This window comes from Panicum hallii, chromosome 7 (genome assembly GCF_002211085.1).
Source record: "Panicum hallii strain FIL2 chromosome 7, PHallii_v3.1, whole genome shotgun sequence".
Taxonomy (NCBI): Eukaryota; Viridiplantae; Streptophyta; class Magnoliopsida; order Poales; family Poaceae; genus Panicum; species Panicum hallii.
In genome coordinates this window covers 10,747,268-10,769,356 of record NC_038048.1, presented here as the reverse complement: position 1 = coordinate 10,769,356, position 22,089 = coordinate 10,747,268, and the positions used below count along the sequence as shown (strand labels likewise).

Below are 22,089 nucleotides of genomic sequence, written 5' to 3'. Positions count from 1 at the left end.
AACCGGTCGCTCCGCCGCCTTCCCATCCCTTGACGCCGGCCCGCCACCCTTGATGAGCGCCGCTGACCTCCACATGCCGCTGCCGGCCCAACCTCGACGCGCGCGCTGGCTGTGCGCCATGCGCTTCACATGCTCACCGTCTTCCCTGCTGCCGTGCCCCACGCGCTTCATGCGCGCGCCGCCACCCCGACCACTGTGTCCATGTGCGCACCACCGGCCCTGTACACCGCGCCTCAGCCGTCGTGCCGCCTGGCCTCCCCCGGCCGCGCCCCGCTGTGGCAGAACCGCTTGAATTATTCTAGCTCAAGTGCGCAGACCATCACTATACAGGTGACATGGCCTCAACACACTTCAAACGGAACAACCCAATGGTCTGTCAGGGCCAAGGGGAACTAGCAACTGAGTCCTCGAATGACATACCTGAAAACCATATTACTAGCAAGACTGAGTATACTAATACTCAGCAAGGCTTACCCGTCAATTGGGTATACTTAGCCCATAACTAGACCATGAGAGGTTGAAAGGCTTTAAGTTTCTTTTGCTGAAAAACAATAAAGAATATGTCCTTATTTCCATATTTTAGCTTTCAGATTCTAGTTCAATTAACCATTCTAAGTGGGCATCTATACTAGACAAGCAAGGTAGGTATTAAAGCATACATCAATATTGTTCCATCAACTATTGCTCTTGTTACTCTATGTGGCAGAAGTATCAAGCAGTCTCAATAACCGCGAGAAACGGACGCTCGGAAACTTTCCTTTCCGGACAACCATTTCCCTCATATTCCAGGTCGTGGATCAGCGCCACCACAAGCGACTGTAGGACCATGCGCACATCCAATGTGCAGGACGTACGTCTACAGCGTAACTGTATGACCGTACTCCCGTCTGCTATGCAGAACGTACTCCCACACATCGATGCATGTGAATATAAACCAAAATTCAAGTGGTGGGGGATATGTCTACTTGCCGGGTCAATCAGGTACTAGGCTTACCGCGTACAATATTTACGGTATGTGGCTAATACTTTCAAACGCTTGACCACCACTACCACACACTGTGGCCTTATCAAATTGATCAACATATACAGGGTACCATTCCAAGCCATGATACTACATATAACCCCGTCCGTGATCCTTATAGTGATTGCAGAAAAGTAAACAATCAACTCCTATATCGCGCGAGTGATAGGAAATCACTCGACTTCTGCCGGTCCTATTAGCAGAGCATTTACTCGATAAGGACTCAGAAACATTACATAGGTTCCTAGGTTTCCTGCAACTAGGGTTTCATAACAACTCCTATAACTTAATGCACAATATAGATATATAACAATATAAGTGCATAATTTAAAATACTGGGTTATGCACCATGGCTTGCCTTCACAGGTCAGGTTGGGGTCAGTGATGTCAGTGTCTTTCAAACCTTGGTTCGGGGCTTCAGAAAGATCCTCAGCGACGTTCACTTGAGCTTCACAAATACCCTCGTCGGGTTCCGGGATTAGCTTGTAGGTACCGTCGGTGAGTGTCGTCAAATCTACATGATATGCAATGATTTGAAGTAAATGATTGTTATCTTAATATTTTGCTTTCATGATAAAGTTGCAATCCAACAAGAATACATTCAATACATCACTTCAAGACTTAACTAATTTGTACAAACAATAAAAAGATTTGAAAAATAAACTTAAGTAGAGTTTCTGGTGTAGAAACTTTGTTCAAAACGACTACTTGGTGAAGGTTACTATAGAGCCAATTGGATCCACTTCACAGCATGTTTTTCAGATAGCTTATCTAGCCGATTGGGGTGTGCATCGGCTTGCCTTAGCCGATCTGTGTGAGCATCGGCGTAACTAGCCGATCGTGTGTGCATTGGAAAAGTTCGATCTGTGCATCAGCATAGTCCGATCTGTGCATTCTGCATCGGCTGTGTTTAGCCGATCGATGTGTTCTATATCAGCTGTGCCTAGCTGATACTTGCTTGAGGTGTCAACCTAGGTAACTACTTGTGCGCGCATTGGCCCGATTTTTCTTTGGCAAAAATAGCCGATAGAAGTGTAGCCGATCGATGTGTAGCCGGTGAGCGTGTGGCCGATGGGTGTGTAGTCGACGGGCATGTATCTTACAGACATGTAGCTGATTGATTCTTGATATTTTATAGAAAAGACCCTAGAAAGAAACAGAGGCTTGCAATTGGGTCCCTAATCGACTTGAACAGGGAGCTTCGGCGTGGAGATGTGGTGCTGATGGTGCTCTTGGCGAGGGAGGAGAAGGGGTGGAACTTTGGTTCAAGTAGAAACAGGACGGCGACAGGGAGTGAGATCGCCGGCGCGGCGTTAGAGGCTGCATGCGCACGGGAGGAGGAAGAAGAGCAGGTCAGGAAGGGGCAGTGAGATGCGGCGGTGCTGGTGGAGCACGAAATTGGAGAGGAGGAGTAGCGGAGGCGGCTAACGGCGCTAGATAGAGGAGCTCCGGCGAAGTAGTCGAGCAGAGAAGGAAAAAGAACAGGAATGCAGGTGCGTGCGAGGGAATAGAAGAAGGGAGAAGTTCACTGGGCATGTTCCAAAGACAAAAAGAGGCACGCGGGTAGGCGGCAAGCAGCTGCTGGTGGTTGACGGCGTGCGTGGCAGCTCGGGCAGGCAGCGGCACGATGCGTTCTCGCGAGGAGGAGCCAGCAGGGTTGGGCGAGCGGCGGGCGGGTGAGCTGGGGGCCAGGTGGTGCAGGAAGAGCGGCGAGGTGGCAGCTGGCGGCCGGGGGAAACGCCGGCGATGGGCGGGGGGCGGCGTTGCAGAGAAACAGTGAGGGGGAAGCAGGAGAAAGAAGATGAGGACCTGTTTGTAAATTTTACAAAAGTTCAAGGAGTTCACTGTAAAGTAAAAGTTTCTTCCAAACTATAGCTCTAATGAAAATATGCCCAAAATCAAAAGTGTAAAGCTTAAAAAGATCTACCACTTTGCTTTAGGGTCCAACTTCAAAAGAGTTAGGGTTTTGAAATTATTTTTAAAAGCCAACAAATCATTCAATTTCAAATAAATCCAAAATAAATTTTACCTTTTCAATGAAGTCTTGGAGTATTTATATTTCTTAAAATGGTTAAAGAGTAAAAACTTACGTTTGCAAATAAACTCTTCATACATTTTTGAAATTATCTCCCATTTACACACAATTTACAAAAAGAACCCTAATTTATCGTCGATGAATACTACGACAAATTTATCGAGCTCCGGCATAAAGATAGAGTTCATGAGATACATGACATATGCTGGTGCGTTGGTAAGACCAAAGGACATAACCAGATATTCATAAAGTCCATATCTGGTGAAGAATGCTGTCTTTGGGATGTCGTTGGGTTTAATCTTTATCTGGTGATATCCAGAGCGAAGGTCAGTTTTGGAGAATACCTTGGCTCTAGCTAATTGATCGAACAAGATGTCAATGTGGGGAAGAGGATATTTGTTTTTTATGGTTACTACATTGAGGGGGCGATAGTCCACACATAGTCTGAGGCTATGGTCCTTTTTCTTCACAAACAGGGCTGGGCATCCCCATGGTGAAGCACTTGGATGAATAAAACCTTTATCAAGAAGGTCCTGAAGTTGAACTTTTAATTCTACCAGCTCATTGGGTGGCATATGATATGGTCTTTTAGAGATGGGGGCTGTACCAGGTTGTAAATCTATAATAAACTCAATGTCCCTATCAGGAGGCATCCCGGGCAAATCATCCGGAAAAACATCTGGGTACTCACATACGACCAGGATGTCCTCAAGCTTGATCCCTTCTATGGCATAAATGCAAGAGTTGATATACTCCCGCTGTGGAAGATATAGAATAGTAGCTCTGTAATCAGATGAGTCTATCTCAACTGCTCGAGAAGAGATATCTAATGATACTTGGTGCCTAGTCATCGAATCCATACCAAGTAGGATATCCATTCCTTCTAGGTTTAACAAAATTAAATCTGTCTTTATCAGGTTGCTATCCAATTGAATTGGCACATCTCTACAGATTGGATTGGAAGCAATTTTACCGCCATGAGTCGCTATCATATATGTTCCTTTAGTATGATAGAAATCCAAGCCTACTTTTGTTCCAAACTCTGGACTGATAAAGCTATGGGTTGCACCGGAATCAAAAAGTATAACTGCATGTTGATGGTGTATAGTGAAAGTACCCGTCATTATTGGTGCACCCTTAGGAAGTTCGGAGAAAGTTGTGAAATTCACCCTCCCTTGGCGGATTTGTACAGTTTGCTTCTTGCCTTTGCCCTTGCTGCTTGGGTTGGAAGTCTGCCCTTGGAATGATTTCCTAGGTTGAGGGCAATTCTTGATGAAATGCGATGAGCTGCCGCAATTGAAACAATGATTGTTGTTGTTTCCCTGGTTGAGCTGCGGAATGTTCGGCCTTGATCCAAGCTATTGCTGCTGCTGTTGATGCTGAGGCACTAGTGGCATATTGAATCTAGACTGCCGAGGGGGTGTAGCTATCCATCTGCCTGATAGATTGTTTCGGGGTGGGGCTTGTGGAGATGTATTCAGGACTAACCGATACCTCGGGGGTTGAGCACTTGAGGGTCCAGTGGGTATCTTCCGCTTCTTCTCAGCCTGATGGGCTGACATGCAATCTTCCTGAGTAATTGCCATGTTGACCAACTCATTGAAGGTGTCTGTCTTAACAAGATTCAGTCATTCTTTGAGCTTGGTGTTCAAGCCACGATGGAAACAATCTCGCTTCTTGGCATCGGTGTCTGCATGATAACCCGCATACTGACACAGGTGATTAAAGGCCTGTGCGTACTGCATTACGGTGCGGGTCCCCTGGGTAAGAGCTAAAAATTCAATGAGCCCTTCGGGAATATGATGCGCCCTAAAGGCGGTCCGAAACTCTTCCCATGTGACTACATGTGCATCTGGCTGCATGGCACAATAATGATCCCACCAAATGTGAGCAATGCCACGAAGCTGCTGGGCTGCAAAGAGTCTTTGCTAAATATGTTGGGGCACAACGTAAGAGTCCAAAGACTTGTGTGTGGGTGCCCAAATCACTTGTAACTAATGTGAGAGGACCCAAGCAAGTTTGGGTACCTAAAAACAAAGCCTAAACTTTTTTTGCAAGGCTATGCCTCTGGTGGATCGAAGTGGATCATTGATAGTGGATGCACCAACCACATGACCGGAGAAAGAAGCATGTTCTCAACTTATGAAGAGAACGACGATCCAACCGACTTAATCTCCTTTGGCGACAATAGCTAAGGAAGAGTATTGGGTTTTGGTAACATTGCTATATCTTCCGAACATTTCATTTCAAAAGTTTTTCTTGTTGAAATCTTAGACTACAACCTATTATCCGTATCACAACTTTGTAACATGGGTTACAACTGTATGTTTACCAATGAGGGTGTGACCGTCTCAAGGAGGAGTGATGGTTCAATTGCATTTAAGGGTGTACTAAAGGGAAAGCTTTATGTAGTGGACTTCACCAAAGATAAAGCTCAACTTGATACATGCTTAATCACAAAGTCCAACATGGGTTGGTTGTGGCACCGCCGCCTAGCCCATGTTGGTATGAAAAATCTTCACAAGCTCCTAAAAGGTGATCATGTCATAGGACTAACCAACATTGTGTTTGAGAAAGACAGGCCTTGTGGAGCATGTCAAGCGGGAAAGCAAGTTGGGTCAAGCCATCCCGCCAAGAACATCATGAGAACAAGTAGACCATTGGAACTACTTCATATGGACTTGTTTGGTCCTATTGCCTACATAAGCATCGGCGGTAACAAATATGGTTTAGTCATTGTTGATGATTATACATGTTTCACTTGGGTATTCTTTTTGCATAATAAAAGTGAAACACAAGGAGTTCTCAAGAAGTTCTTAAGGAGAGCTCAAAATGAGTTCAACTTAAGAATCAAGAAGATTAGAAGCGACAACGGGAGCAAGTTCAAGAACACTCAAGTAGATGACTACTTGGATGAAGACGGAATCAAGCATGAGTTCTCCGCTCCCTATGCACCTCAACAAAATGAGGTGGCGGAGAGGAAGAACCACACGCTCATCAAGATGGCAAGGACAATGCTTGATGAGTACAAGATCTCCGACCGGTTTTGGGTGGAAGCAGTCAATATCACTTATCACGCCATCAACCAGCTGTATCTTCATTGTCTACTAAAGAAAACTCCCTATGAGCTTCTCACCGGTAACAAGCCTAATATTTCATACTTTAGAGTTTTTGGAAGCAAATGTTATATTCTCAACAAGAAAGCTAAGAGTTCTAAGTTTGCTCCTAAAGCTATGGAAGGTTTTCTACTTGGTTATGATTCAAACTCACGAGCATATCGAGTATTCAACAAAACCTCTGGGTGTGTTGAAATCTCATGTGATGTGGTGTTTGATGAGACTAATGGCTCTCAAGCAGAGCAAGTTGATCTTGATGAATTAGATGATGAAGAAGCTCCAAGTGCAGCCTTAAGAAACATGTCAATTGGAGATGTACGTCCTCAAGAATCAAACAATGATCAAGGTCAACAATCTTCAACCAACGCATCTCCTCCAACTCAAGATGATGATCATCAAGAAGATGGCAATGATCAAGGGGGAGGTGTTGAACAAGATGAAGAAAAGAAGGATGATGAACAAGAGGAGTCAAGAAATCAAGTGCCACATCCTAGAGTGCACCAAAGTGTTCAACGGGATCACCCTGCGGACAACATCCTTGGTGACATTGCAAAAGGAGTGACTACTCATTCTCGTATTGCTACTTTTTGTGAATATTACTCCTTTGTTTCTTTTCTTGAACCTCTTAAGGTGGAAGATGCTCTACGAGATGCAGATTGGGTAGTGGCCATGCAAGAGGAGCTCAACAACTTCAAGAGAAATGAAGTGTGGTCATTGGTGGAGCGACCCAAGCAAAATGTTGTTGGAACCAAGTGGGTGTTCCGCAACAAACAAGATGAACATGGTGTGGTGACAAGAAACAAAGCACGGCTTGTGGCAAAAGGTTATTCACAAGTCGAAGGTTTGGATTTTGATCAAACTTTTGCACCCGTAGCTAGGCTCGAGTCAATTCGCATTCTTGTTGCCCATGCTACTCACCATAACTTTAAGCTCCATCAAATGGATGTCAAAAGTGCATTCTTGAATGGCCCAATCAAGGAAGAGGTACATGTAGAGCAACCACCGGGGTTCGAGGAAGAAGCGTATCCTAACCATGTTTACAAACTCCATAAGTCACTCTATGGGCTTAAGCAAGCACCTAGAGCATGGTATGAATGCCTTAGGGATTTTCTCATTGAAAATGGTTTTAAAATTGGCAAAGCAGACTCTACTTTATTCACTAGAAGAGTGGGTGACGATTTATTTGTTTCCCAAATATATGTTGATGATATTATATTTGGTTCTACTAACAAAGCTTGCTGTGATGAGTTTAGTCAAACAATGATCAAGCGATTTGAGATGACTATGACGGGAGAGTTGAACTTCTTCCTAGGATTTCAAGTCAAGCAACTCAAGGAAGGAATATTCCTATGCCAAACCAAGTACACTCATGACCTACTCAAGAAGTTTAGCATGGAGAATGCAAAGCCAATCAAAACCCCCATGGGCACAAATGGACATCTTGACCTTGACATTGGAGGTAAATCCGTGGATGAAAAGGTATATCGATCCATGATTGGCTCATTGCTTTACCTTTGTGCATCTAGGCCCGATATTATGCTTAGTGTTTGTTTGTGTGCAAGATTTCAATCAAATCCTAAGGAATGCCATTTGAGGGCTGTTAAAAGAATCATAAGATATTTAGTTCATACATCTTACCTAGGTCTTTGGTATCCAAAAGGTTCCAATTTCAAACTAATTGGCTATTCCGATGCGGATTATGCCGAATGCAAAATTGATAGGAAGAGCACATCCGGGACTTGCCAATTCTTGGGTAAGTCCCTTGTATCATGGGCATCCAAGAAACAAAATTCCGTTGCTCTTTCCACGACCGAAGTGGAGTATGTTGCTGCCGCACATTGTTGTGCTCAACTCTATTGGATGCGACAAACTCTAAAGGATTACGGTTACACTTTTAACCGTGTTCCACTCCTATGTGATAATGAGAGTGCCATTAAAATAGCCGAAATCCATGTGAGCACTCTAGAACCAAACACATAGATATCCGGCATCATTTCTTGAGAGATCATAATCTTAAAGGAGACATAGAGATCTCTCATGTGAGAACAAATGACCAAGTAGCCGATATCTTCACCAAACCCTTAGATGAGAAAAGATTTTGTGCGTTAAGGAATGAGCTAAACATCATTGATTCTATGAATGTGGAATGAAGTGTTGCACACCTGCTTGTCTAGTGGTAAATTTTTTAAAAACAAAATGATTTTCAAAATAATGCATGGTTTGTTTGCAAAAATCTTGGATTTTCTTAATCATTGGATCAAGTTGGTTAACATGGTCATTTTATGTGATGTTGTCTTGAAAACCATGTATTATATACCTAATGCCTTATATCATATACATCCAATCTACTCTCTAGGTTATTTGAATGTTTGGATAGGTTTCTTGGAAGATGAGGGTTTCTACTGGCTGAGAGCTCCTGGCGGACAGTCCGCCAGGATGCTTCGGGCCCAGCCAGCAGAGCTGGCCGATTTCTTATGTCCAACATGTCTCCTCGTGGTCCCATTGTCTCATGTCCGTGGGTGAGAGACCAAGAGGTCATATACCTTGGGCGTGGCTCCTCATTCTCTCTTCACCCACATAAACACAACACCATCTCCTCCCTCTCCCTCACTCTCTCTTCTTCTCCACGGACACCACCTCCGTTGTTCGTGGAGCCAAGAACTCGACCCCTCCGCAAGGTCCATGGCAAGGGAGCCCCTCTACGAGCTGCAAGGACCTACTCCCTTCGATTTCCAACCATTGGAACCTCTTTCGTCCAACCTAGGGCAAGAACAAGGTATATGCAATCTTCCATCGATCTTTCTACTCGATGCATATCTTGAGGAATGCTTTTGGCTATGGATTCCTGCTAAGTAGAGCATGCTATTCCTTGAAAATCTTGAAGAATGGATGGCTAGGTCTAAAGTTTACTTGTTCATGTTCATTTCATGACTAAAACATTGATTCAAGTTGATCTCCAAATCTATTCATCCAAAGTTGTTCAAAATTTGTTTCTAGCCTTCCATTATCATCTAGAATATGCCTACAAAGTTTGAGCCTCAACAAGTTAGTGCTTGACATTGCATGTTTTCGCGGGAATATTCAAAACCAAACCTTCCTGGCGGACAGTCCGCCAGGTAGGTTCTATTCTGACTTTTCCCGCATAATCACGTGTTTGTCAACAATCGTTCTTTCATTGCTTCTAACCAAGCAATATGCTTCCTATACCTGTCTAGATGGTGCATGAGAAGAGGACCAAGTTCTTGCATGATCCCGCCTCCGACTCCAATTCCGATGAGATTGAAGAAGTGGAAGTCGCTCCTCCACCTAAGCGCACAAGGAAGGCAACACGCAAAATACTGCTTAGTCGAGCTAGCCCAATGGGTGGTCCTAGCCATGGGGCACCCAGCTGTAGAGGCCAAAGGGCTGCTCCTCCACAAGAAGATGGGCCTCAAGAGTCGGTTCCTCTCTTTGATGATTACACTCCACTCCAACTCTACCGAAAGTACATCATGCACAGACCGGAGTACACTAGGATCAACTTCGGTGAACTTGGAGTGAAGAGAAATGACTACACCACAAAGCAAGGGGGTGCTGCATTTAAAGAAAGAAAGGAAAATCCTTATGCATTTGAGAAGTACATTACGGATAGGAGATTTTGGAGCAAATTCCAAGCCGATTGGTACATATCCATTTTTATTGAGAAGAAGAATACGATCACCGTCTCCAAGTACATAAATTGGGATGAAATGAGGGATAAGAATAACCCTACTTTTGTGTTGGTCATAAGAGAATGTGAGAAGAAACGCCTCTATGACTTCTTGGCCCTCAATCAAAATTGGAACTATGAGCTAGTTGCTCAATTTTGCTCCACTACTTGGTTTGAAGGAGAAGGCAAGATGTCCTTTATTCACTTCAACCTTCAAGGGCGTGCTTTCTGGGTTTCATACAAGCAATTTGCAACAATCCTCAAGCTTGATGACACCCTAGATGAGATGGAGATTCAGGATGAAATTAGTCCAACGGATGAAGCTCTTATGACTCTCTACCGGGATGAGGATCCAGACTTGTCAATGACTCATGGACTACGTCCATATATGGAGACCATGAACAAGATATTCTGGGAGACCTTGTCTCCCAAGAGAGGTGATCGCACAAAGATACATGGAACGGTGAAGCTTCTCTTGGCTATGGACTTCGATCACCCGTCCTTCAATGTATTTCACTTTTTCTGGACAGAGATGAGGTACATGCTCCATCATGGCAGTAATCCCGTCATCTATGCTCCATACATCCAAAGCATGATTAATGCCGTGACTGGAATGGAGTTTGGATATGACACGGTCCATGCACCATATTGTCCATAGCCTCCCAAGGAGCCAGAGTTTCCTCCCGAAAGCGAGTCTCCACCGTCAGCTCATTCTCCACCCCAGCCCACTCCGGGCATGCCCTCCACTTCGGCGATGCCCCCCACTTCTAGGGCTCATCCTCGCAAGAAAGACAATGCTTTTGTTCATGGCTTGAAGGCTCTCTTCAGGGTATGCCGCAACACAAATAATGTGGTTTGCGCTCACGCTCGAGCAAATCAACAGAGCATCAACAGGATTGAGCGCCACCTTGGCATTGAGGAGACGGCTTGGCCCGCATTTCCACCATCTCCTCCTAGGGACCTTCCAGCTAAGTGAGAGCAATATGATGAAGGAGACGATGATGACGATGATGAGGATGATGAGTAATCACAGCTCCTAGCTTCCGTTTATCTTTTCTCTTTTTGGTGCTTGATGCCAAAGGGGGAGAAGATTGTATCCTAGCATTCTACGAGACTATGCTTTTTAGAGTCGTGGTGAGCTTGAGTGTCAAAAAATTTTTATCTCTCTTTGGATGTATGTGAGACTATGTGTTTATTTTGCTTATCTCGTATTTGAACTAAGTTGGCTTGTAATAACTTATTTCTAGATGATGCTATGCTATGTTTGTGAAGCTATTGCTTATCTATGTTTATCTAATCATGTGATATTCTATTATCTTGGTTACATCATGGTGCTATAACTTTATTTGGTATGCTCATTATGAAATGGAGTTCATGTATATCTTGTGGATGCATGGATTTAGGGGGAGCTCATCACATATATATTTCCTCAAGCTCTATTGAATTCATTGTTTTTATTGGTTCATTTGGGTTGTCATCAATCACCAAAAAGGGGGAGATTGAAAGTGCATCTAGGCCTAATGACCTATTTTGGTGATTAATAACAACCTAAATGAGTATCTAATATTTCAATTGAGTGTAATGAGCAGGGGTCAAAGAAACCAAAAAGGAGAAAAGAAAAGGAATGAATCTCGACGATTATTCAAATTTGGAGAACGGTACCGGTTCAAGAAAGGTGTTGCAAGCGGAGATAATTCTTTGTTTTATGTTTTCTTGAGTTTAGGTATATCGTACTATCAAGGGGGATATGGAAAGTGTGTGGAAGATCACCAATAAACCAAATCCGGAATTTAAGCCTTGAAGCAATTTATGCAAATCTGAGAGCTCCTGGCGGACAGTCCGCCAGGACACTGAAAACTAGCCGTTAGGCTAGTTACGGCTAGTTTTCAGTGAGGCACTATATATACCCCCACGAACCCAAATGAAAAACTCTCTTGCCTAGCCAGTCAAACTGAGCCTCAAGCACATTCCAAGCACTCCGAAGCTCCCCAAAGTGAAACCCTAGCTTCTCCACTCCAAATCTTTGGTCTAGGGTTGTGTTTGAGCAAGATCCAAGCAAGATTCGAGTTTTCCCCATGAGATTCACCTCTCTTGGGCATCTCTTGGCACTCTCCATAGCTTTCCGCATCTATTACTCTTGGAGCTTGGCTCCTAGATGGTTAGAGGTGCTCAAGAACAACCAACTCGTGGTGTGGTTATCTTGAGAAGTTTGTATTACCCTTGTTGCTCTTAAAGAGCTCAAGTTTGACCTTTGTGGTTGCTTGAGAGAGGAAAGGGTTGAGAGGAACCCGGTCCTTTGTGGACTCCTCAATGGGGATGTAGAATCCTTGAGTGGATTCGAACCTCGGGTGAAAATCTTGTGTCCTTTGTGTTTGATTACCTTACTTCATTATTTGTGCATTTGTTATACTTACCACCGTCTAGCATTCTTGCCCGATCTACTTGTGTGCTAGATTGCTTCCGCATTTAGTGTTCCTAACTTGTATTAAAGTCTTTCTGTTCAAGTAGATTTTGTATACAAGTTCTATTTTTTGAACGGTTGCATTCCATACCCGAGACTGCCCAGCGGACATTGGAAGTGCCCAGCGGAGGGGAGTGAGATCGTAGGCGCGGCGTTCAGGGCTGCGCGCGTGCGGGAGGAGGAAGAAGAGCAGGTCAGGAAGGGTAGTAAGATGCGGTGGTGTTGGTGGAGCACGAAATTGGAGAGGAGGAGCAGCAGAGGCGGCTGAGGGCGGTGGACAGAGGAGCTCCGGCAAAATAGTCGAGCGGAGAAGGAAAAAGAACATGAATGCGGGTGCGCGCGAGGGAATAGAACAAGGAAGAATGTGACATTCAGGTAATAAGAGATATAGACACTAGACTCTAGTGTGAAATTGGCATGCTTGCTATGTTTTATGTGGATAGACCTTAGGAAACCCAAGACAACCCAAAGTTGTACTGGAGGCACACCTGTTAGTCAGTCTACGGATTTTCGATGATGATGCAACACCATGCACTAACCAAAGATGATATATGTTATGATGCATGAGTTTTGCCAGAAGATTTGTATCCAAAAGTAATTATTGTCATACATCTTTTTAATTCATCCAAAATTATCTGAGCAAAAGTTGAAGGTGCATCTTTCAGATGTTGTAACCAGAATAGCCAACAATATATGGTACAACATCAAGAGAGAATAGATGAATCACTGAATTATGGATTGAAGGGTTTGCTGATGATTATCAAGGTTTAACCATCAAAGGAAAAGCTCAATAGTTCTGCCAAAACAGGTTCAAAACATGATCAAGGGTTTGATTTGGCTATCAAACTAAGATCAGCGATAAGGTCCAAACATGACCCAACTCACTTGATTCACAAAAGATATTCTCAACTCTCGGTTAGCCTAGCAGATTACGTTGGCTCCTACAACACCAAGTCTAGGCAGGCATTCAGATACAAGCACACATTTTAGTACAATAACATAACAAACAAGGCAATCAAATCAATCCAAGATAACATGATGCATGCACGTTCTACATGTCCTCACAAACAAAAATAACTGCCAAGTAATCTTGGTCTTACGTGGTTAGTTACAGTGGCACAATATAAATACGTCTCTCCCTGTAATATCTAATCGATAAATCCTATTCGTCTTAACCTATTTTAACCGTGGTTAATGTACCTGCAGAAAACCACAAGATATATATTTATGAACCTTTCATGCCAGCATGTCATAAAAGCGTCCCCAAACATTACTGTTCACTATAGAAACAACATCTGTACAATTACCACCGTACAGACAACATTAACATACGTTATCAAGATAACGTATTCACGGGGTACCTGAAACGCCCCGGTCTAAACAACCGGAGCTAAACATGTATTTAAACACCAGAAAGCAGTCTCTGGCGAAAATACATTACACAAGTGGTGCCACAGTCATACATAGCTTTATTTAATACGTTCGATTACAATAATAACATAAACTAGGAATACAACAATAGCGGTGATAAACGCGAGGGTAAACTCTTCATCTGACATGGTGGCTTCTACTGCGACGGCACCACTCCAGACTTGGGTATAGGGCACGAACTACTCGCCTTCCTCAGGCACAAAATCAGGATCCTCTGCAACAAGTCATAAACGGGTGAGTACAAAAGTACTCAGCAAGTTCCACCTCACCCTACGGGAGGGGAATGATATGCACGATGCACATTAATCACAATGCATTAGTAATGCAACTTAGGTTATACAACTCTTCCCGACACAACCCATAGTAGGTAGCTCACTAGTTGTCAGGACCACACCGTAGCCTGTCCATTCCGTGGACACGGACCATTCGAATGGATTCTACACTCTGCAGAGGTCGTACACTGTACCCACAAGCTCGACTGCCCGAACGGACAACCGACATAGCCGACACCCAGCCGTGGTCACGCCCCAGCCCGGCCGCACAACCCTCGGGTCCTGACCCCAATGGTCTATACCCGTGAACCATCCCTGCGACCGTCAGGCTAACCAGTGGGATTAGGCTAAGTCCGGCCCATAACGGAACCTGTGGTCGTACTAAAGTAAGCTAGGTGAGATGTCAAAAGAACTCGGTCCTTATGGTTCACCAGGGCAGCAACCATTCCTCAACATGTCAACTCGAGCCTACCTCCACGGTAGCACTCACCTGCCAGTCTACCACCACGGTAGCGCCGGCTCCAGCATACCCAGCTGCCCTAGCCTCAGCCAAAACCCTTCATATCCTAGTCTCAACTCTGGATATGCATAACTACTCATATGCATGTATGAACACGCTCAATCACTCCAGCACTGATATATGTAATCGATCCTAAACCAGGACTACAACTAGACGTCCTCACATGGATGCAACCGCTCACGTAGGGGTCAATGAAACTTGCCTTCGCTTATGTACGCGTCGGCGGCGGCGACTTCCTGCTCGTGGTACGAGTCTTCTGGCTCCGGCCCGCTGTACTGACCTTCGTACTCCTTGGCCAGCTCCTCCTCGATCACTCCGTGATCTACGGTGGAAACGGCACAACCGGCAAACAACACAAGCAAGCTATAAAATAAGCTCAAATGGAGATGAAAATAGGGGAAATAGATAGTACATGATTTGAGGAGAGGATCAACTGTTGGAGCTTCGTCTCGTGAGTGAACTGGGCTCGTGAGAAGTGGTTTAGCTAGCGAAGTGAGGCGGCTCGGTGTGCTTTGGCTGATGACGGAGTTCATCACGGCCTCGCTCCTTTTATAGGCAAGGAGAGCAGCAGCGGCGTCGCACAGGGACGGCGACGGCGTGGGCTGTGGCAGCTCGCCGTCAGCTCCAACAGTGGCAGCACTGGAGACGCGAGCGTCGAGGCGGCAAAGCCGGCGAGGACGCTGCAGCGGCGTGGGCAAGGTGGGGACGCGGAGGTGGGCGGCACGGCGCGGTGTCGGTGGCAGTGCGCGGTCCCGTCGTGGGGCCGGTGTGTCGCGCGTTTGCGAGCGAAAGCGAGCACGGGTGGGGGACGGCAGGGAGGTGCGTCGGCTTCCTTTTTAAATGAGGTGAGGTGGTTTGTGCGGCGGAAAAATATCTCGGCCGGTGCTGTGTGCGACGACCCTGATTTATGGCGAGGTGGAGCCTACCAACAGATGAATCACAACCTATATACTACGTACTCAAGTTTAACCAGGAGACTAACACTTACCTTATTGGAGCGACAAAGCCACGAAGGAACGCACACCTTTAAGTGGCTAGTCCAGCACTAACCTTACCACAACTTATCTACCTTGCTCATGGGTGAATGGCAAAAGGGGGGTCCTATTTATAGATCAAGGGGATGGTGCTGCCAGTGAAGATAAAGAAAGCACCGGAGAAGGAAAACAGAGGGGAAAGGGAAATGGAATTCCTCAAGGACTTATGCGCAATTTCAGAAAACTGCAGGGACTCATCTGTCAGGCAAAATTTTCCATCAATCCAAAACTCAAATGAAGAAATTCCCAACACGAAAGTTGAAGAGTTTTTCAAACTCTACAACATTGCTTTAGGGCTCAAATTCAAAAACTCAAAACTTATGTTTTTACACATGAATTTTTGAATAAAAGTCGGATTTGAATTGCTTTTGTCCTAAAGGGTAAAACTTTATAAAATTCAGGACCTAAATGCAAGCATTTATGACACGTCATGATGACGGGATAGACTTGTCATAATGGTTGGATAGACATGTCATTATGACGGGATAGGCTTGTCATAATGGTTGGATAGACATGTCATTATGACGGGATAGGCTCGTCATAATGATTGGATAGACATGACTCGCATTTTTACACTTTAGTCCTGAGTAAATTTAAAAGTTACTTTTGTAAATCAAATATTTGCATAAAAGGACTTGTACTTTTATAAAATTACGCAAACACCCTTACTTTGCATTTCTTTCAATAGTGATGAAAACTGGGATGTTACAAACCTACCCCACTTAGGTTGAATCTCGTCCTCGAGATTCAGCTTCACCACTAAAGAGACTGGGGAACTCGGCTCGGAGCGCATCTTCTCTCTCCCAAGTTGCTTCTGCTTCAGAATGCCCACTCCACTGGACTCGACAAATTTTGACTGCTGAGTTGCGGGTTCTTCGCGTCACAATATCTAGAATTTTTACTGGTACTTCTTGATATCTGAGATCATCCTGCAGGTCGATTGTTTCTGGGGCCACCTGTTCTTCTGGTACTCGCAGACACTTTCTGAGTTGGGACACGTGGAATACATCGTGTACATCTGACATCTCTGCTGGCAACTGAAGCTTATAGGCTACTGCTCCCACTTTCTTGATAATTGGGAAAGGTCCAATGTAACGTGGGGCCAACTTTCCTTGTACCTGGAATCTGCGTGTGCCGCGGATTGGGGAAACTTTAAGGTACACATAGTCCCCAACTTCGAAGCTGAGAGTACGCCTTCTTTTATCAGCATAACTTTTCTGGCGGGACTGAGCTGCCTTTATATTCTCTCTGATTTCCGCTATCTTTTCTTCTGCTTCCTTAATAAAATCCGGGCCCTCAATAATGCGGTCACCGACTTCAGTCCACATGAGCGGTGTGCGGCACTTCCTCCCGTAGAGGGCTTCAAACAGCGACATCTTCAAACTGGACTGGTAGCTGTTGTTGTAAGAGAACTCCGCATATGGCAAACTATCTTCCCAATTTTTGCCATAAGTAAGAACACAGGCTCTTAGCATGTCTTCAAGGATCTGATTAACTCTTTCAGTCTGGCCATCGGTCTGGGGATGATATGCTGAACTGAAGTCCAACTTTGTACCAAGTGCTTCATGTAACCTGCCCTAGAATCTCGAAGTGAACTGGGTGCCTCTATCTGACACAATCCTCTTAGGTACTCCATGCAACTTCACAATACGCTCAATATATAATTTGGCTAATTTATCCCCTCCATAACTGGTACGTACTGGGATGAAGTGTGCCACCTTAGTAAGTCGATCGACAATTACCCAAACCGAGTCATGGCCGCTCTGGGTTCTTGGTAGACCGGTGATAAAATCCATACTAACTTCATCCCACTTCCAAACTGGAATTGGCAACGGTTGGAGTAATCCACTGGGTTTCTGGTGCTCTACCTTAACCCTTTTGCACACATCACAATGAGTTACGAATCGGGCAATATCCCCCTTCATACCATTCCACCAATACTTCTCTTTAAGGTCCAGGTACATTTTCGTAGTGCCGGGGTGAATGAAATAAGTGGAGTTATGGGCTTCATCCAAGATGGTCCTGCGAAAATGACCTTGCTTAGGCACACATAATCTTTTCTTGAACCACAAGACTCCATCCTTATCTATCCGGAAATCTGGCGCTTTGCCTTCACTGTTGCGAGCTTTAATCCATACCAATCTTTCATCCTCCATCTGAGCTTCCTTGATCTGGTCATCAAGGATGGGATGAACACTAAGATTATGGTTGCAGGAGTGGCGTATAACCCTTAGGTTCAACTTCCTCATTTCTTCACTCAGCTCTGGGGCTTGCATAACTAGGTGATGGCAATACGCTTTACGACTGAGCGCATCAGCCACCACATTAGCTTTTCCGGGGTGGTAATGAATTTCCAAATCATAGTCTTTGATCAACTCCAACCATCTTCTCTGCCTAAGGTTGAGATCTGACTGGGTAAAAATGTACTTCAGGCTCTTATGATCCGTGTAGATCTCACACTTGTTCCCAATTAGGTAATGTCTCCAAATTTTGAGGGAATGCACCACCGCGGCTAACTCCAAGTCATGGGTGGGGTAGTTCTGCTCATGTGTTCTCAACTGTCTTGAGGCATAAGCTACAACTCTTCCTTCTTGCATAAGCACACAACCCAATCCTTGTCGGGATGCGTCGCAATAAACGACAAAGCTCTTCTGATTATCTGGCAAAATTAGCACCGGGGCAGAAGTTAGTCGCCTCTTCAATTCTTGAAAACTTCCCTCGCAAGCTTCAGACCAGACAAACTTTGCGTCTTTTCGGAGCAACTCGGTCATAGGCCGGGCTATCTTAGAGAAACCTTCTATAAATCTCCGGTAATAGCCGGCTAATCCCAACAAACTCCTGATCTCCGAGACTGAGGTTGGTTGCTTCCATTCTGATACTGCCTTGACCTTTTCTGGGTCTACTTCAACACCTTCAGCTGTTAAGACGTGACCCAGGAAACTGACTCTCTGCATCCAGAATTCACACTTACTAAACTTGGCATACAACTGGTGTTTTCTAAGCTTTCCCAGCACAACTTTAAGATGTTGTCCATGTTCCTCAGCACTCTTAGAGTAGACCAGTATGTCGTCTATGAATACCACGACAAACCGATCTAACTCCTCCATAAACACCTTATTCATGAGGGTCATGAAAAAGGCAGGGGCGTTAGTTAGACCAAAAGGCATCACTGTGAACTCATACTGGCCATAACGGGTCCTAAAGGCTGTCTTAGGGATGTCCTCTGGTCGTACTCTGAGCTGATGATAGCCTGATCTCAGATCTATCTTGGAGAAGAACTTAGCTCCCTTAAGCTGATCAAACAGGTCATCAATCCGAGGCAGAGGGTACTTGTTCTTGATGGTGACTGCATTCAGGTCACGGTAGTCCACACAAAGTCTCATGCTTCCATCTTTCTTCTTCACAAAGAGCACTGGGGCTCCCCACGGAGAAGCAGCAGGTCTAATAAATCCCTTTTGTTGGAGCTCCTCAAGCTGCTTCTTCAACTCGGCAAGCTCTGGGGCTGCTAACCGATAGGCATTCTTTGCTATAGGCTTGGTTCCAGGGACTAAGTCAATAGTGAACTCTACATCTCTTTCTGGAGGCATACCGGGTAACTCATCTGGAAACACATCTGCGAATTCCTGAACTACTGGCACATCCTCTGGGGACTCTGCTTGAATGTGGTTCACCATGGAGTCTGATAGGCTAGACCGGATTAGGCATGTGACTATTGACCCTTGGTGGTTGGTGACTGTCACTGCTCTCTCAGCACAGGCTATGTTTCCTCGGTGCTTGGTGAGCCAGTCCATACCGAGTATGACATCTATCCCTTTGGAAGCAAGGACTACTAGGTTGGCAAGGAATACTACCCCACTTAGGTTTATAGGGATATCTAAGACGCCTAAGTGGCAAGGTATATTACCTCCAGGCGAACGTGTCATTAACGGCCTCTTAAGGGCTATAGTAGGGATATCATGCTTTTCCACAAAGTGGGAGGATATAAAGGAATGCGATGCTCTAGAATCAAAGAGTACTGAGGCTAGAGTTGATTGGACCAGAAACTCACCGAAAACCACTCCTGGTGCATCCTCTGCCTCTTCAGCATGCACATGGTTCACCTTTGCCTTGCCGAAGGACTGCTGCTGGCTCCTAGCTGGTGCTGTACGGTTGGTTCCCGTCGGCTGCTTTGGCCCTTGAACAGAGTTGGAGAAAATAGAAGGGGCCGGCTGATTGAGATACGGACAGTTGGCCCTGTAGTGTCCGACTTCGCGGCAGTGGAAACAGGCCTTCGCATTGGTCACTTGACTTCCGCCAGTCGGTTGGGTGCGGGAGGTATTCTGGGTCTGCATAACCGGAGCTGACTGGGCTGGCTTCTGGAAAGAACCGGGGTGCGTTTTGAATGAGGTTGCACCCTGGCTCCTCTGGCCTGAGTGAGCCGGATACTGAGTCTTCTGGAACTTCTCCGTCTGCTGGGGTTTCTTGCTTTCAAACCGTCGTTTGCGCTCACTGAGTTCTGCCTTCCTATTTCTCTCAGTGGTGATAGCCCTGTTGATCATGGCATTAAAGTCACTGTGGGTGGTGACTTCAACCAAGGTCCTGATTTCAGGGTTTAGCCCACCAAGAAAAGCTTCTTGCTTCTTCTCGTCATCATTGATATCCTCTGGTGCATAACGAGATAACTCCGTGAACTTATGGAGATACTCTGTCACATTCATACCACCTTGACGAAGCTTTCTGAACTCATCCCTCTTGAGCTTCATGACACTGCTGGGGATGTGATGTTCTCTGAGATCTTGACAAAGTCACCCCATACCATCTCGTTAGCGTTTTCATTTATTTCCCGGTAACTCTGCCACCAAGCAAGGGCTGGTCCCCTTAACTGTTGTACTGCGAGCAAAACTTTGTCTCTGTCATCTGCATGAACCACCTCGAGCTTCATTTCAATCTCTCGCAGCCAATCATCTGCCTCAATAGGGTTATCAGATCCTCCAAACTTAGGTGGCTGCAAGCGGTTGAAATCTGCAATTCTGCTGCCATTGCCATGATGCATTGCAGGTCTATTGTTGCCAGGATTGCCTTGAGCTTGAGCTGTGAGAGTTGTCACAAGAACTTGAAGGAGTTGGTTCTGCTGCGGCAGTATGGCTGCCAGATCAATGGGTGCTGGGGCACGGGGAGGTGGCGGCGGTGGGTGTCCATTTTCTGGTGCTCCTGGGGCTACGTTCAAAGGGGCCTGGTTTCTCGGGTTGACCTCATCACCGTCTTCCTGAGCATGGAGTCCCTGGACTCAACTCGAATGATGGGACATCTGCGGTCAAGGAGGGATAAGGTACGATTAGGTGGCTCTCCTAATTTATTATTAGGGTAGATTTGCATATATATATATATATAATAGCACACAACACAAACAATCATTCAAGCACCAAGCATTCTTTCAAACAAGCAGGGATACATGACACGACGGATTACAATAACGCGGCTCGACTTTTAAGGGTCGGCCGGGATGACTCGACTACTGAGCCCTACCACACGGTCTTCGGGGTCACTGTTTCCGGGATCTCGGGGAGACGCGGGAGGCGTGGGCGGCACTGATTCGCAAATCCTCCTGCGCGGTTGGGACAAAGGGTACAGTGGGATCCCCTCCAGGATTGGTGGCTCCGCGGCGGTCCTGGAATGGCGTTCCTTGCGCTTGGCACGGTCCACTAGGTAGACACCCCTAAGGAGTTGGCTGTGGCGATCTGCCTGTTCTCTAAGGTTATCTTCAGCCACGGCGAGGCGGCTTTCAGCTTCAGCCGCTCGGGCTTCTGCCTGAGCTAAGGCCAGCTTAGCCTTATGCCAACGGGACTCCGCTCCCTCAGCACGCTGGATTAAATCTCTCACACGCTGATGCAGTTGGTCGCACAAATTGTCGAGGCTAAGCAAATAGCCAGACATAGCGACAACTGTGGGGTTCTTCTCTATCCCTGCGGGGCTTTCCAGGTTGCGGATCCTCGCTGCCCAAGCAGGACGGCTACGATCCAACGGTGGAAAGTACTTCATGGGCGTGGAACCCAAGTGCCATTCAAACATCTGGCACAGGTACCGCAGTGCCTTGCGAGCTGCAAGTTGAATGGTGTCAGGCATACGGGCTCCAGTGGCGGTGATGCTCCAGGGTTGCATTTCCAAGTATTTATCACTGGCGCCAATATGGACGGTGACCTCACAGCTTTCGGTGCCATGCTCCATGAACTCGCGACCCGCATACTCCGGTCGTTCCGGAATACCCAGTCGCACCGTGGCAGCATAAAGCACCCTGGGAAATCCATCTTCGTTGATGCAGTAGGTGGTGTCCAGTCATCCGCCATCTAACTTACAAAGGTAGGGTTAGCATAATAAGGATAAAGTTTTAAGGACTAATAGGGTCTCATGGATTGACCATCCTAGGGCTCCTACGGTCATCGTTACTACCGGTTCGTGTCCTACAGCCAAGCATGGCTCTGATACCACTTGAAACGCCCCGGTCTAAACAACCAGAGCTAAACATGTATTTAAA

At 45.8% G+C, this 22,089-nt stretch overlaps 1 protein-coding gene and 1 long non-coding RNA gene across 2 annotated transcripts; both read right to left on the bottom strand.

Annotated features, from left to right (window-relative positions):
* Positions 1–13,718: 13,718 nt before the first annotated feature.
* Positions 13,719–16,279, bottom strand: LOC112901550. The gene is made up of 2 exons (XR_003230321.1): positions 16,248–16,279; positions 13,719–13,966 (listed from the first exon to the last, which is right to left on the bottom strand). It is a non-coding gene; the product is annotated as an uncharacterized LOC112901550 (long non-coding RNA).
* A 1,695-nt stretch (positions 16,280–17,974) lies between these two features.
* Positions 17,975–21,782, bottom strand: LOC112900483 (the record flags this gene model as incomplete). The annotated part of the gene is made up of 3 exons (XM_025969344.1): positions 21,187–21,782; positions 19,627–20,345; positions 17,975–19,257 (listed from the first exon to the last, which is right to left on the bottom strand). Coding segments are annotated over exons 1-3 (2,598 nt in total), but the record flags the coding sequence as incomplete, so codon positions are not given.
* Between the last annotated feature and the right edge of the window lie 307 nt (positions 21,783–22,089).